The sequence below is a fragment of the Felis catus genome, chromosome X, assembly GCF_018350175.1.
Source record: "Felis catus isolate Fca126 chromosome X, F.catus_Fca126_mat1.0, whole genome shotgun sequence".
Classification (NCBI taxonomy): Eukaryota; Metazoa; Chordata; class Mammalia; order Carnivora; family Felidae; genus Felis; species Felis catus.
In genome coordinates this window covers 1,613,534-1,630,370 of record NC_058386.1, presented here as the reverse complement: position 1 = coordinate 1,630,370, position 16,837 = coordinate 1,613,534, and the positions used below count along the sequence as shown (strand labels likewise).

The window sequence follows — 16,837 nt, the reverse complement described above, 5'->3', positions numbered from 1 at the left end:
AAGTCTTATAAAGTATCATTGTACTTGGGTTCACTTTTACGTAAGACGTGTTTCAATTTCTAGCCACTGAACCTTTTGAGACACACACCTGTCCTGATTTAAGGCTTCTACCCGCCCCAAACCTCAATGTTTTGAATCACTTGTATATAATCAAACTACGTGAAATCAAGAGGATGTTCACCATATGTGAATAAAGCCTATAGTAGTTTGGACGGCCTGGCAAAGCCATCGAAATAATAATCCCAGTGGTTTTCTGCTCACAAACAGTAGGGGTTCTACCTTCTTAAAGCAAAAAACTGAGACAACATATAGATACACACGTGTGCAAACACACACACACACCCCTTTTGTGTGGCACTCAGATGGGTCAACAAAACTAGCAAATATGTTTGCTTTGAAAATTTCTTACCAAGAATTAAAAAAGATGTCTACAAATATGCATGTGGTAATAATACACACACACACACACACACACACACACAGACGCTAAAGGTGACTCGGGTATTCCCCCAGACACTATGTGTCAACGGGATGATATTAGATGCCAGATGGCTAAATTCAAATTTAGATGCCGCTGGGGGGGCCTGGGTGGTTCGGTCTGTTAAGTGTCCAACTGTTGATCTCAGCTCATGATCTCACCGGTAGTGAGTTTGAGCTCCCAAGTCGGGCTCTGGGCTGACAGCGAAGAGGCTGCTTGGGATTCTCTCCCCGCCCCTCACCTGCTTGCACTGCCTCTGTCTCTCTCAAAATAAATCAATATTTTATAGAAAAAAGAGGATTTTGATGTCAGTGGGCTATGGTACTCTGTACTCCATTTGCAACTGGGTTTTTAAAGAGTTTGTACGGAAAACGTTCTGTTTTCTGCCCTTGTCCCCGTGTGTTGTGTTCAGGCCATCCTACTGGTCAAGGAAACAGCAAGAGTGGGAAAGAAAAAAAAAGGTCTTTTCCAGAATACCTTCTTTTCTCTGTGAGCCCTTGGATTTGGTCCCGGCGCATCTCTGGGAACTAAAGCTTTCTGGAAACAACAGGACCCATAGCACACATGTCACACTATGCCAGCACAAAATGGTGTGCTGACTGCATCACCCGTGATAACCAGAGAAGGTGCGTATCTGAGAAACCCAGAAAGCCCCCTGATTCTGTGACACACGGAATGATACAAGATACTGAGCATCGTCCGAGAAAGTGAATGCGCCCCAGTGAAGCCAGGCACTAATCACAGACTCTTGCAGACCACTCCTAGGTCTAATTTCCACCCCCATTCCCTGCTCAGAGAAGGCAGTGAACTCACCTACGGTCCCAAACCCACCACCCGGCTGAGCTGTTACATAAGGTCCTCCGAGCAGCACTCCCAAACCACGTTACCCTCTAAACACTATTCGTCTGAATCACAGAGCTTCAAAGCTGTACTCCCGGAGCTGAATAGGCTCACATTCCACATCCTGCCCAGCAGAACTGAAGAGACGCCATCACCAACCGCTCTAGAATGAAGTTGAAAGTAGCGTATTTGGCATTTACTACCTTCACATAGAGGGAGACAGGGCGTTCACGTTTTCTCCAGCGCTAATGGCTAGTAAAGGCGTTGTGCCGACTGTCCTCCGTATTATATGGTCAGCCAGATTCCAAATATTGCTATGAACTAGATATCTTTGTTCCCCCAAATTCTTATCAACCCCCAATAGGAGGGTATGAAGATGTGGGGCCTTTGGGAGGTGGTCAGGTCATAAGGGTGGAGTCCCCATGAATGCGACGAGTGTCCTTATAAAAGGGACCCCAGAGGGCTCCCTCGTCCCTTCCGCTGTGTGAGAGCACAGTAAGAAGACAGACGTCCATGAACCAGGAAGCGGGTCGCACTTCCATCCTGGACTTCCGCCATGCACAACTCTGAGAAAGAAGTGTACCCTGTGCGTCAGCCCCACGGCGTATCGTGTTCGGCTATGGCTGCTCAAACGTACTCAGGAACACGTTCAATATGATCATTAGAGGCTCAACGCCCAGCTCTAGAGCCGTATTAACTACTCCTTAAAGACCAAGAGGTGTCATTCAATGGCTGTTAGAAAAAAAAAAAATTAGCAATTGCTTTCACTAAATGTACGCACAGAAAGAAGAAAATTTAAGAACAGAACGTTCTGGAAGAGGAAGGAAAGCAGTACATGGGCCATTTGGATCAGAAGGCTCACCCCAGATTTTTCTGCTTTTATCCACTTCCTTTGAGACAATGGCTCCCTCAGCATTCGTTCCCACGCTCGCCATACAGAAAAACAGCCAAGCCCCCGATGGTCAATGAACTTTTGCAGAACGGCGTTTAAAAGAGAGAAAGGCCATCGTGGTTAAGGATGGAAAAGAAAGTGACCACAAGCAACCCAGGCAAGTGCTGCAAAGGACAAGGACACGGATCAAAAGCACCAAAGAGGCTGGTGGAGTCTTATTGCCAGAAAGTCAGGCTGGAAATTGAGGGAGCGGTTGGTGCGTGAATACGGCTGGCCTCAACATGGCGGACGGCATCCACCAGGAGTGCCGGACAAGACAATTAGGGTACCACCTCCAGAGCATCCTGAGGACTGGGGTCCCCGGTGACATCCACAGGGGGCTCCTGGCTCGGTTCCACGGCTTCCACAGACGGGCCACTTTCTGCTTTATCCGCAGGCCGCTAGAAACACAACCAGGCCATCGTTAGTCTGCGGACGGCTTCAGGACAACTACAGCCTTAACCACGAGGACAGAGAACTCTTTGCCAGGGGAAAATAAAATCAAAGGCACACATTGTGCTAAATGGCCTCTTCTGCAAAGTCTAGAAATGTGGGCTCCACCACTCCCCACCTTCTCCCCTGACACCCACCATTACTCACACAAGATGCCGCAAGTTCTTATGGGATGTGCCAAAGCTAATTTTTCAGACAGGGATTCAATTATAGTTCACCCCCGAGCAACACGGGGCTAGGGGCATTGACCTGCACACAGTCGAAAATCCACGTATAACCGTGGACTCCCCCAAAAGGTAACTGCTACTAGTCAACCAGTGACCGAAAACCTTACCAATAATATAAAAAGTCAAGTAACACATTTTTCTTTTGCATGTTCTATGTAATATATACTGTATTCTTACAAAATGTAAGCTGGAGAAAAGCAAATGTGATTAAGACAATCGTTAAGGAAGAGAAAATACATTTATGGTACTGTACTGCATTTACTGAAAAAATCCGTGTACAAGTGGACTCACGCGGTTCAACCCCGTGCCATCCAAGGGTTGACTACAGGTTATACCAAATACCCACAGAAGCATTTTACTAAGCTCGCCTCTCGGGCAGCATAGCAGCCTCTGGGTTCAATCTTCTGATGATGCAAGCAAATGACAGCCCAGATTCACGAGGGCAAATTTAGAAAAAAAAACAGGTAGGACTCCTCATCCTTCAATACTGATATTAAACATGGGTCCAAAATCGTACCAAATTTTTTTATTTAAAAAAATATATGTATGGGAGAATATATGTCATGGTGATGTTACACCTTTGTCGTTTCTAATGCTTCCTAAAGGAAAATGGAGTGACCAAATGGCCGACAGGAAACAGAAAGATGGAGAAGAAAAAAAAATCTGAACAGATGACCAGGTCCTTTATAGACTAATCACCACACAACGTATTTGAGGTGAGGTAAACCATTCAGAAAGGTCATGGGACGAAGAAGAAAAGCATGGGGAATCTTTGGTATTGACAGACACAGACACATTGAGAAAACAACACTAGGAGACACAGATGTGCGTAAGGAGTATAAATGAGGTGTACCGAGGTGGTCTGGGTCTCTGTGGAGTCTGCACATTGAGGGGAGGGTGGTGATAATGGGTCACACCTCACTCCAGCGGAAGTCTCAAGTTCAGGCCACCCTATCGTCTGTTATAAAGAAAGAAAGAAAAGCAAATTAGGTCAGCCCTCCTGCAGGTATCTGAAAACACCCAATCTCTTTTTTTCTGCATCCATGATACAAGGGCAGCCCGTTAAGGAAGACGTGTGGGACAGACGCTGCCGGGCTCACCGATGCCTGTGTCTACTCCTCAGTCTTGGGCTCACGCGTCCCAGCCTCCTTGCCCCTAGGTGGAGCCACACAAGGACTTCTCACCCATACGCATGAGATCTAATGTGACTCACCTAGAGCAAGGCGGAATACACATTCCTTAACCTCTCCACTCCCAGGTCAGGTGAAGCCTATTTCAACTGGGGTTCCACCAGAAAACAAACCCCGACCGAAAGTGATTTGAGTGACTATTTTCTCACTTCTTCCAAGGATGGTATGCAGCCAAGATCATTCCAGGTGTACGAGAGACAGCATAACGCATTGTGTTCAATGGCTGGCTACGACAGGAGATCCTAATTGTCCCTCAGGGAGTCACGGCAGAGAAGGGATGTCCTAGAAGACGCTGGACCGGAATAAGAGGAGGATCCTGGACCCCTCGATGACTGCATGGAGCCACACATATCTTTGTCACCACAGTTGACTAGGACATGGGCACAGAGTTTTCCTCATTTGGGGATGTTTGTTACACGGCAAGCCTGACCAATTCACAATCGGGAAGCAAGCTTGCACCCACAGGCTGGGGGCCATAAATGCTCTGAAGGCTTCTGCAAGACTAAGCTAATCAGTCAGCCACAGCGACTAGAGAACGCCGAGTATGTGCCCAATTCTCTGTGCAAAAACACTGCGAAAATCACGCAGGTGGACTGGGCTGAGCTTGTAAGATGAATATTATACATACACCTGGCACTTTATTTCCCCTTGAGGCAACCAAGAGGCTGTCGAGAAGAATCTGGGCAGACATTTTAGCAGTGCCATGAGGCTGAGGACCCCATAAATGATGAGGCATCCAAGAGGGACCCTCGGAACGCCACAGGCTTTCACATGGGACTACACTAAAAGGAGGGCCAGAAACAGCGACTCTTACAAACACAGAAGCCCGATTTCACACCAGCTCAACCCCTCATAGGGTGTGGGCACACCACCTGTATGAAGACTTCCCGCCAGGAAAGATGAAACAAAACAAAACACAATGCTCTCTGGATGAGGATAATATGACTCAGAGTTTCCAATGACCCCAGCAATTTTTCCATGTACAATAAGTCTTGAAGGCTATTCAAAATCAACTAGCATCGAGCAAAACAAGATCAAATAAATGAAAAGCAAGAGGGAAAAAAATCAAACCACAAGAACATGGGGCGCCTGGGTGGCTCAGTCGGTTGAGCGTCCGACTTCAGCTCAGGTCACAATCTCGCAGTCCGTGAGTTCAAGCCCTGTGTCGGGCTTTGGGCTGATGGCTCAGAGCCTGGAGCCTGCTTCTGATTCTGTGTCTCCCTCTCTCTCTGCCCCTCCCCTCCCCCGTTCATGCTCTGTCTCTCTTCGTCTTAAAAATAAATAAACGTTAAAAAAAAATTTTTAAAAACCACAAGAACATGAAATCCACATATATGACTTATCAGACACGCACTATAATCAATAATCAAGTCTAAAAAATACTTTAAATGAAATAAAGGGGGAAATTAGAGAATTTCAAAGGAGTCCAGAAACTGTCCTATTAAATATTTTCTGTTTATTGGAATTAAAAACACAGTAACTGGGGTGCTTGAGTGGCTCGGTCTGTTAAGTATGCAGCTGCAGCTCAGGTCATGATCTCATGGTTCGTGGTTCAAGCCCCGTGTCAGGCTGTGCACTGACCGCGTGGAGCCTGCTTGGGATTCTCTTTCTCCCCCTCTCTTTCTGCAGCCCCCCCCCAAAATAAGTAAACTTAAAACAAGCTCACAGTAACTGCAGTTAAGTGTCCAGGATATGGGTTTAACAACTGATTAAACACAGCTAAAGAAAAGATCAGTTAACTGGAGAACAGGCCAGTAGAGTGAAGCATGGAAAGCCAGATGGGAGAGAAATGTAGAGAAGTGAGTCACAGACACAAGGAATATCATAAAAAGTCATACTAAAGATCTAATTACAATAACAAGAGAGTAGGTGAGTGGGGAGAAGGAAGGAGAGAAAGAGGGAGAACAGAGAAAAACAGAATGCTCAGAAGGAACACAGGGTCAAGGAGTGCTACAAACTCCAAGGAGGACAAACACAAAGAATAAACAACCCAGAGCCATCGTGAGGAAACAGATAACCAAAGCCCAAGAGACAAATCTTACAAGCAGCCAGAGCAAAGAGACAAATTGCCCTCAAGTGCAGAAACAGGATGCTGGAAGACGGACTTGCTAAGAGATCATGGAGGTCAGAAGACAAAGAAACAACATTTTTAGGGTGCCCTTGTGAAACTACCTGCCAGGGGAGAAATCCACATCCAGTAAAATATGGCCTAAAATGAAGGTACATAGTACATGTATGGATGACATTTTAAGAAATTACTATACAGTTTTTCACTTGCAGATGATGTGATTTTGCATGTCGACTGATGAAAAGAATCGAGGCAGAATCTGTTCATGTGTAAAAATGTAGCAAGGTTGCTGGATTTCAAAACTCAAACGTATTTCTATACACCCACATCAAGTAGTAAGAAAATTAGTTTTTACAATGATACCATTTATAGTAGCCTCAAAACACACCAAAAACGAGGAATAAGTCTAGTAAAATGTATCCAAGATCCCTACCAAACAATTTAACATATTGACATAAAATAAAGATCTACCTAGAAATATACTATGTCCACAGAATGGAGGGCTCAACACTTTGGTGATATCAGTCCTTCTAAAACTGATCTGTAGTTTCGGTGCAATCACAGCTGAAATTCCAGAAGACTTTTTTGTGTGTTTGTTTTCCAAGACACTGTAAAGCTGATCCTAATATTCACAGGGAAATTTAGAAGAGGTAGGGAAAGAAGAAAAAAGTTGAGGTACTTGTATGACCAGTAATAAGACTTATTTTAAAGCCATGGTCATCATGGCAGTATGTTACTGGTGCAAGGAAGGGAAAGATAACACAAAAGAATATAGAATCGGAAAACAGATCCATCCACAAATGGGCACAGGAATGATGGCAAAGGCAACATGACAAAGCAGTGGGGGAAATAACAGCATTGTTGTTAACCTGTGCTGAGTTCATTCTAGATCCACATGTAAGAGTAATGAATGCTGACCCCAAGCCCATTCCTTCCCCAACATCCACTGCAGGTGGATTATATACTTACATATAAAAAGAAGACACAATACAAATTCTGTAAGACATGCAACGTCTTCATCACCTTAGTTTTGGGACAGATTTTCCTGAACGGTGAATAAAACAGACTCTCCATAAAGGAAATACTAAAACCTGGCTAAACTAGGAATTTCTGGGCATCAAAGGATGCATTTGGGGACTGAAAAGGTAACAGAGTAGGAGAAAGTATTTACCGTACTACTGGAAAAGAGCTCGTATCTGGAATATATACACATTGTTAAGACTAACTTTAAAACAGGAGACCCTGGAGAAAAAAAAAATGTTCAAAATATTTGAACGAGCATTGCCAAAAGCGTCACAGCTTGATAAGCATCCAAAAACTGGCTCATGTTAATTCAGCCTCATCTGATACATGCACACTAAAACCACAAGGAGACGCCCCACGTGCTCACTGGCACTCTGGAAGGTTGCTGACGAGGTGAAGCCACCAGGACTCCCACTAGGGGTGCCGCCACTTGCCAAATCCTTGGCAGAATCTACTAACGCAGAAGGGTACATAAAAGCCTACCCTTTGATCTAACGACCCCGCCCCTAAGTATCACCTCACCAAAAACGCGTGTGCAAGGGCAACGCCAGGCACGCACAACGTTGTTCCCAGCAGTGTTATCTGTATCGCCCCAAACGGTAGTATCCATCAACGCTAGAATCGATATATCGTGTCCTCCTACAATTTGACACCATGCAACCCACAGAATAAACGAACTACTGACTCACTCTGCAAGACGGAAGGATCTCATAAATATGTCGCGTGAAGGAGACCAGACTAGAAAGAACATACTGTAGGATCCCATTTATAAGGAGCTCAAGAGCACTCACAGGTAAGTGGTAATGGTGGACCAAGGTCAGGGTAGCATTTTGTAGTGACTGGGAGGGTGAAAGGGGTCTTTTAGGGTGAATTTTCAGGTCCAGATTGTGGCTATTTAGAATTTTTTTCACTCTGAAAATGCATCAAGGTATATACTTATCACGTGTGTCATTTTTTACACATATGTCATCCCTCAGCTTGAAGGGAGGGAGGGAGGGAGGGTGGGAGGGAGGAGGATGTTCTACAAACAATAAAAACAACCGATAACTTCAAAAAAATAAACGGCATTCCTTGTCTTTTCATTCACACATTTCCCCACCCAAGATACTGGAGGACAAAACATATGACTGAGAAAATAATAAAAGGCAAATATATTTGCCTAATACATCAATGAATGTACATGGGAAGAAAATTAGACCTTCGGCTGTAACTTTTGAAAACGGATACCTAGTTGTCAGTACTGGTTGCCATATTTACAAAGGCTCCTGTCTTCCATCGGGATCCCAAGGTCAGGACCCAGCTGTTATACATTTATAGGAATTTATGAAAATAATTTTTTGTTTTTCGACTGGGTTCCAGCTCCCCAGATCAAAGACCCAGAGTCAATAATTCAATACATGGCCGGTAGGTGGCAGTGATGCTGTGTAATGAATTCCAAAATAAAGCACTTCGGATACAGCGAAGGCACGCGTCCCTTTGGTGTTTTTTCTTTCAAGTTCTTCTTTAAGTTCTAGTTGGTTAACACAGAGCATAATACTGGTTTCAGGGCTGGAATTTACCGATGCGTCCCGTCCTTTTAAAAGTGTGAGGACTTCATCGCTTGTAGAGACACAAGGTCATCATCAGAGAATCGAGCCACTGGGATCCTCAGAGGTGACCCCTCCCTGGCCCTAACGACACATTTCAGCAGACAAGTCGGATGTCTTCCCTTCCTGCCTCTGCACGTCTGGAGGCTCCCTTCTGCCTGAGCACTGGAATCCGAACCCAAGTTCTACCTCCAGGTGGATGGTTCTATACTCCTTCCTCCGCATTCTGCACACACTGGTTACCCATCGCAGGCACCCGCCGTTTGGAGACAGATGTCTGGGAAGCCTGGGGCGCAGAGGCATGGAGGTGCAACAAACTGTAGAGTGCCTTCCACAAAAATGTCTGCTAAACTTTAAACATCGCTTTTTCACTGAGGCACCTGGGGGTGGCTCGGTCGGTGAGGCGTCCGACTTCGACTCAGGTCATGATCTCACGGTCCGTGGGTTCGAGCCCCGCGTCGGGCTCTGTGCTGACGGTTCGGAGCCCGGAGCCCGCTTCGGATTCTGTGTCTCCCTCTCTCTGTGCCCCTCCCCCACTCATGCTCTGTCTCTCTGTCAAAAATAAATACACATTAAAAACAATTAAACATTGCTTCTTCACACTGAGAAACAGCTTCCCCAAAGCCGTGTGCGGCACAGAGAACTTAAGGGGAATAAAAGTGCCTTCCAACGTGAAGACTTAAATCCAGAAACCTTTCAACACCGGATATTATCGCAATGTATTCACTTGGAGATATGGGGTCTAGGAACACCGGTGTCCTTTGGGATTACCCATAATCCTTTGGGATTATGTCCCCCACGAGTATCTCCGGGCTGATCGAGGTGTGGGCGGCCTGGAGCTCCTTCCAGCGGCTCCCACACAGGGTCTGTTTCCTGGCTTTCTCCCACTTCTGGAGACACCGGAGGCCCTGGCTTGTGGCCACGTTCCTCCAAAGCCAGCGGAGCTCACGTCTTCTGTCTCTGCCTTGCTCAGAATCATCTGATCACGAGGTCCTCATCCGGATAAGGTAGCGTTTTCAGGTTCCCAGAGTCAGGACGTGCCCGTGTTGGTCGGGGAGAATCATTTGATGTACCCACAGGTGCAATGATGCACGTGAACGCAGGAGCCCCCCCCCCACATAAAACTGTGCAATGATCCACGTGAATGCAGAAAGCCCCTCCCACGTAAAACTGTGCAATGATCCATGTGAACGCAGGAATCCCCCCCCCACAAAACTGTGCAATGATCCACGTATAATTGCGCAATGATCTACATGAACGCAGGAGCCCCCGCCCCCCACGCCAAAGCCAGAGCCTTGGAAGCAGGCTCTCAGCTCTGTGTCCTTGGGGAGCCAGCGTCTGACTCTCCCATCACAGCCGTGTGGACGTCAAGTACTCACGTCCTCCGAACGGCATCCCTTGGGGGAAGGCGGGATGTCCTCCGTGACCACAGTCTCCTCCGAAGGGCCCTCAGCTGGCCAAGGCTGGCTGGACCCTGCTGATTCTGCACACGGCTCCCCGACGCCAGTCTGCAGAAAGATGAACACACTAGCTAAGTCCTCCTCCTATGTTTCCAACTCTGCAGCTGCCCTGGGGACCCCAAGACTCATACCATGCCCTGCGAGGCCAGTGCTCCCCAACTTGGTAAACATAGCCTTGCCCAGGGAATGCACACAGACCTGGGAAACCAGGACCCCAATGTTCTGAGTCGGCTGTGCAGACAGCCAACTGCTCTGGAAACAAACCCCAGCATCCCACACACACCCTGGCCGACAGAGAGCCCCTCGGGCCATAGGGGCTGCTGGCCATGAGACACCTGCAAAGGTCAGCTCTGATCAAACAGGTGACAGGTGGTTCTCAAGCAAGCTGCCCCGTTCTCGTGAAAACCACCTGTGTCCTCACTGCTCTGGATGCCGTATTTCCCACAAGCACCTGACTCCACGTCTTATTTTCCTTCCCCCACAACCTGACGCCTGGCTCACCGCCCGGCGGGAGCACGGTGGCAACCTGAACGCAGATAAACTTGTATGCGCTTATGTGACACGACCCAAGACCCCGAGTCCTCACAAAGAGAAGAACCACTTGGTTCCACCAGACAGAACCCACAGCAAAGACTGAACGACGGATTCTTTGCGGTTTCCCATCAACGCCATGCCTGTGGATGGACCGACCTTCCCGTACTAATAAACAAGCCGGTAAGCAACGATCAGGTAAGAAAGTTCCCTGGGACCAAATTCCAAAAACTCTTTTGCGAGGCACCTGCCGTACCCCTAGTCAGCGGACTGCACACACATCGTTACGTAGTGCGTTAAGAGTCACCGGGACATTAAAAAAAAAAAACAGATCAGTGCCAATCTACAGTTTCAGAAATACTCTTCACCCACGCGTCGCAACAGGTGCTTCAACTGATGATGTAAATTGGAAAGTGTGTCCTCACAAGACATGGTAATCAATCCCCTGCGGCCACTCATCCCCCAGCGGCTCTTTCCCTGACGCAGGCAGCTAATTGGAATGATTTATGCACGAATCCTGTAAATCTCAGCAACACCCTGGCTCATTAAATATTCACGATTCTGAGCCGAAGGTGGGGGGGGAACAATAACCACACAGGGTGTCTGTCTGTTCAGCATCCTTTATGAAATACAGCATGTGGGAACAGAAGCGTGAGCTTCTAGAAAGTACACCAGGCATTTGGGTCACGCACAGCATCTACCCCTGCCCAACGTCTGTTTCCAGAGGGCGTCACCCGCTTACGGCGTGTCCCGGAGCCACGTGCTCTCCCGCATCCCGGAAGCTCTCGTAAAGAGGCAGGACGCTGTGCTGGTAGACTGTCCACCACAGGTTGAGGAAGGACGTCTGGTGCTGGGTCCCCAACCCGGAGCCGTCCTCCAACACCGAGCCCGTCTGCGGATTGTACTTATAGTTCCACGGCTTTGTGGGTCCCAGAAAGTGCACGACCTTTGCACTCGAGCCGAATCTGAGGAGGAAACACACAGCATTCCACTTTCCACTTGGAAGTGACCACACACACACACACACACACACACACACACACGGAAAGCATCACGCGGCCATGAGACATGTCAAAGACAGCAGCACGTAAACAGCTGTCTCAACTCTACTAATTGGACCCACACTTAGGTTTCCTTAAAGATAACGGTTTAAACACTCAGCATTTGCAGTATTTGGTTTTCTACATCCCAAGGAACATAATCATAACCCACTGGGGTATTCCCCCCAAAGCAGAAGACTCAGTCGAGAACCTTATAAAGATAGATACTGCGGGATGTAGCCCAAAGCATCAGCTCCTCAAACCAGTAGGGATCAAAACCAAAATCACTTTTATAGAAGATGGCACAGGATCCAGATGAGAAAATTGACTTCTCTCCTCTCAAGATTGTGGATTTTCTCCTCTCAACCTTTTTTTTTATTTAAAAAAAATTTTTTTGATGTCTATTTATTTTTGAGACAGAGAGACACAGAGCACGAGTGGGGGAGGGGCAGAGAGAGAGGGAGACACAGAATCCGAAGCAGGCTCCAGCCTCTGAGCCATCAGTACAGAGCCTGATGCAGGGCTCAAAATCACAAACCGTGACATCATGACCTGAGCTGAAGTTGGATGCTTAACTGACTGAGCCACCCAGGCGCCCCATCTCAACATTTTAAAACATTTTTTCCATATCCGTCTTCCCATGAAATTTTAATACTATATTTGCACTGTAATGCGTGTTCCGTATGCACATTTCTGGTTTATACATTAAAAAGAATAGGATGTTTGCACTCCCCAAGGACCAATTTCTGCCCCTTGGAGGCAGTCTGGCCCCTGTTAAAAATGCACACTCTAGAATTATTCTGTCCCTACATTCTGCTCAGACTTTCCACTTTTCTTTATAACAGCATCACCCACAGCAGCAAATGTCAAACATTTTTGTCCCAGGACTTTTTGAAATTCTTAAAATGCACTGAGGGGGCGCCTGGGTGGCGCAGTCGGTTAAGCGTCCGACTTCAGCCAGGTCACGATCTTGCAGTCCGTGAGTTCGAGCCCCGCGTCGGGCTCTGGGCTGATGGCTCGGAGCCTGGAGCCTGTTTCCGATTCTGTGTCTCCCTCTCTCTCTGCCCCTCCCCTGTTCATGCTCTGTCTCTCTCTGTCCCAAAAATAAATAAAAAACGTTGAAAAAAAATGCACTGAGGACCACAAGCCTAGATTTGTTCACATGGATTCTATCTGTACATATTTATCACAATGGAAATTAAAACAGGAATCTGAAAACAGATTTAATCAATTCATTAGAAATCAATCACCCCCTGAGATGTTGATGTTCATTTCATACTTTTTTCATGAAAAATAACTGTATTTTCATGGACCATCCCAAGAGGAAACAGCCAGCTTCTTATATCTGTGTGCATTCAGGACACTGTTTTTGGTTTTTTGTTTTTCAGTGCATTTTTTATTACATCATAAAGTGTCTGTAAAACTCCTATACGCTCATGCAAAAGTGAGAAGAAAAAAATAACATCTTAAAATTATTTTTATTTTTATTTTTTTATATCTTAGAATTATTTTTCGAGTCATTTTGACTTTGCACACATTAAAAAGAACTGTGGCGAACCCCTTGGGGGTTCCTCGGACCACACTTTGAGAACCGCTACCATTAAAACTCCCTGCCTTGACTTCCTATAATTTATAATTACAAAAGGCAGATGGAGGGAGGATCTAATATTTTTTTAATTTTTTTAAATGTTTATTCATTTTTGACAGAGAGGCAAAGCATGAATTGGGGAGGGGCAGAGAGAGAGGGAGACACAGAATCCGAAACAGGCTCCAGGCTCTGAGCTGTCAGCTCAGAGCCCCACGCGGGGCTCGAACTCACAGACCGGGAGATCATGACCTGAGCCGAAGTCGGACGCTCAACCGACTGAGCCACCCAGGCACCCCAGGATCTGATTTCTTTAACCCAAATGCCAAAAGCTGATAAAGATTCTAGAGACAGGGTTGCCGGAAAGCAGATGCTCTAGAAGGATCTAGAACACAGAGAACTTACCGTTTGAAGGCGGGGCTGTAGGTGTATGCCGTGTTACTGCTCAAGTTGTAGATGAACGGTAAGTGCTTGTGGATGTCTGCCGTGGACCAGCTACTGAAGAAACTGTTCAGTAAGCCTTGATCTGCCCCTAGATGACGGAAGAGCGCTCGGAGAGAATTCAAGACGCGCTTGAAGGGCTTAATATACACACCCACCCGCGAGGTCCCATTACGTGTCTCCTCTCTGCCCACTACAACACGACCGTTCGTCTCAAAAGGGAGTGGTCGCCCACACCGTTAATCTTAACACCGCATATTGTCTCCAAAATTCTCCACCCATAACCTAGACCATTGATAATAAACTCATACGTTGTCTCCAGAATTCTCCATCTTGCCCACAATGAACCCCATCTGGTAGCAACACTTCTTTCTCTAACATGTGTGCCTGGTGGGCAACTCCTGGCCCGTACCCAGACAGGATTCTCGATCAGTCTCGTGTTTTCTTTTACGTGACAACAGTCGTAGCACGCTCCCCCTCTATTAAAGCCTGTTCCAGCCAAATATCGGCTTCTCGCTGGGTCACTTCATTCTACTCCAGGGGCTGGCCAACCAAGGCTTACCTCCTGTATGATCAGGATTGGGGACCCATCCTTCCTACTCACTGCGGATGTTTTCAATGCTTTTCTACGTTGCGTATTTACTGACCGACTTCACTAATTCCTCACACCCTGCCTGGCCCTATTCTTCCACACCCGTCTTTAACTCACTTCGATTTGCCATTCACATATCTGGGGGAAGGTGAGCATGAGGCAGGGATATGGCTCCTGGGAAGAGCCCCGTTCTCTTCCACCCACGTCCGGCTTCCCTCGCTTACCGTCAAAGCTGCCGTGGTCCGCGGCATGTCGCAGCAAGAGGCCGTGCGTCTCAAGAGACGGTTGGAAGACGAAGACGCCGCTGTTGAAGCAGTCCGGCCACCCGGGATCCGGGGCTGCGGAAAACTCCGCCCTGTCAAACAGCTCATCGATATTGGACAGCACCTGGCAAAGCACAGCATGGGAGACCGTGTGGCCACACGTCTCTTACGTCTGGGATGCAGGTGAAAACGCCACAGACACTTAAGGATGGGCAGACTATGTCCAGCGACTGGAAACCCATGCATGTTTTTTGACCGACTCTTCTGTTAGGCTTGCAACAGACACAGGAGAGCGTTATGAGTAAGACTGCTGTCCGGCACATTTCAGGCGACTGAAGTAACACCATCTCTGAGACGACATTATTTTCTCAAGGTTTTTAAAATCCTGCGTAGAGCTTGCCCACCTGAATATCCTCTTTAACCCAGCAAAGGTGGCCAACGAAACTCTGCAAACCCGTGAACGGAGAGGTTTCCAAGTCAACGTGATGTTGCCTTCCAGAGCTTAACTATTAATTCCAGATTAATCCCTCCAAAACCCATTGCCTTTCTAAATTGTGCTCTGCTTGGAAAAAGAAGACATTACTCCCATGCTGCTACGGGTCTTATTTTCCTTGGCACCTCCCCGTCTTCCCATAGAGATGCTTTTGCCCCACCAAGACGACCTACAATGGACTGGCGACATCCCAACTCCCTGTCACGCTTTAGCTTTCCAATGGCTGGTTTTGAAGGCAGCCAACATAGGCTCCCACCCTTTGGGTCACTACCCTAAATGACAAAGGGAGGGAGCTACAGCCCAAGAAGCCAGCTGTTCCAGTCCCACTGGGACTATGCATTTCAATATACAATCAAGGCAAAATACTTTTTTCTAATTATTCGATTTCGTGTAGATGGAACGATGTGATTAGAAATCCCTCCTAGGGAAGGAGTGTGGCTTCAAGTCCCTTAGTGTCCTGAACAGGGACAACGGCCGTGCAAGTGCTGTGTTATACCTGGTTCCGATGCGCTGAATGTCAATGCTGGTGACAGAGATGGAGGTGGGGACCCAGCAGTAAGAACCAGCAGGCTACTTAAAAGGGGTCTCTGAGGGGTTCCTCGTTGTCCCCCCCGTACTCACCAGAGTATCTGCATCCAGGAAGACGCACTTGCTGTAATGGGTGAGGGTCCAACAGTGAAGCTTGGTGAGGGTGACCCCAAGCTCAGGCCTCTTCAGAAAGGCCAGGTGGATGTAGTCTGCACTGTCCATCAGGTTCACCTCGATCACCTCATCAAACACCTTCGACAGGATAACCCTGGAAAAGAGCCACACCAAATACTAGGAGAGCAAGGGACTATTCAACACAGGACATGCTATCCCTTCAAGATGACACCCCTTTGCTACTCACAAAACGGAGCACGGATCCAAAACCCCTAGCAACTTTGGCAATCTCCTTAGCGAACTCTTTGCTGCTCACAAAATGGAGCACGGATCCAAAACCCCAAGCAATCTTTGTGTTCAGGCTTTATTTTTGCCATGGAGTTTTGTATACTTCCCACTCATGCTTAAGCCTTACGCAAACTTAAAAAGCTTGACAGCTATACAAAATTGTCTTAGACTGATTCTGGTCATCCCTGAAGAAGGCAATTCTCTTAGAAAAATGTGTGTGCTGTGGGAATGAATGCTGAGCACATACAGACAATCTCTATCAGTTTTTGTTTTATGATCATTTTTTATTTTTTTCATTTTATGTATTTACTTTTTGCTTGTATTTTATGTATTCAAAACCTACATTGTTGGTTGCATACAAGTTCAACATTCAAATGTTGAAAGACATTTTGTCAAAATGAAATTTTCCTCTATTCCATTAACTTATTTTTTTGCTTACGTTCTACTTCATCATAGACCAGAATGTTTGGGGATGCAAAGAATTAAGGAAGACCTAGAAAAAGGATGGTAGAAGGTCAAAAGGATACAGGGAGCCAATCAGGAGAGTTACCCATGCCCAAGCTGGAAGCACTTTGAACAGGAAAACAAATAAGAAACCCAAAGTATAAAATGAATCTTCATGGGTCAACATTAGTATTAATATTAGTATCAAAAATATATTAATATCATATTAGTATTAATATGCTAATTAATAGATAAGTAAATG

General features: G+C 46.6%; 1 protein-coding gene across 5 annotated transcripts in view; it reads right to left on the bottom strand.

The window, feature by feature from the left end:
• GYG2 (glycogenin 2) overlaps positions 1–16,837 on the bottom strand; it is a 30,923-nt gene that overhangs the window by 1,970 nt on the left and 12,116 nt on the right. For 4 of the 5 annotated variants that reach the window (XM_045050745.1, XM_023248843.2, XM_045050746.1 and 1 more), the window contains 7 exons: positions 15,823–15,997; positions 14,670–14,832; positions 13,818–13,944; positions 11,530–11,752; positions 10,176–10,304; positions 3,783–3,887; positions 2,543–2,650 (listed from right to left, as the gene is read on the bottom strand). In XM_045050745.1, coding sequence (XP_044906680.1) covers positions 2,543–2,650; positions 3,783–3,887; positions 10,176–10,304; positions 11,530–11,752; positions 13,818–13,944; positions 14,670–14,832; positions 15,823–15,997 — 1,030 coding nt within the window. The remainder of the gene's footprint in view (positions 1–2,542; positions 2,651–3,782; positions 3,888–10,175; positions 10,305–11,529; positions 11,753–13,817; positions 13,945–14,669; positions 14,833–15,822; positions 15,998–16,837) is intronic. The other variant, XM_045050748.1, reaches the window with a different exon arrangement.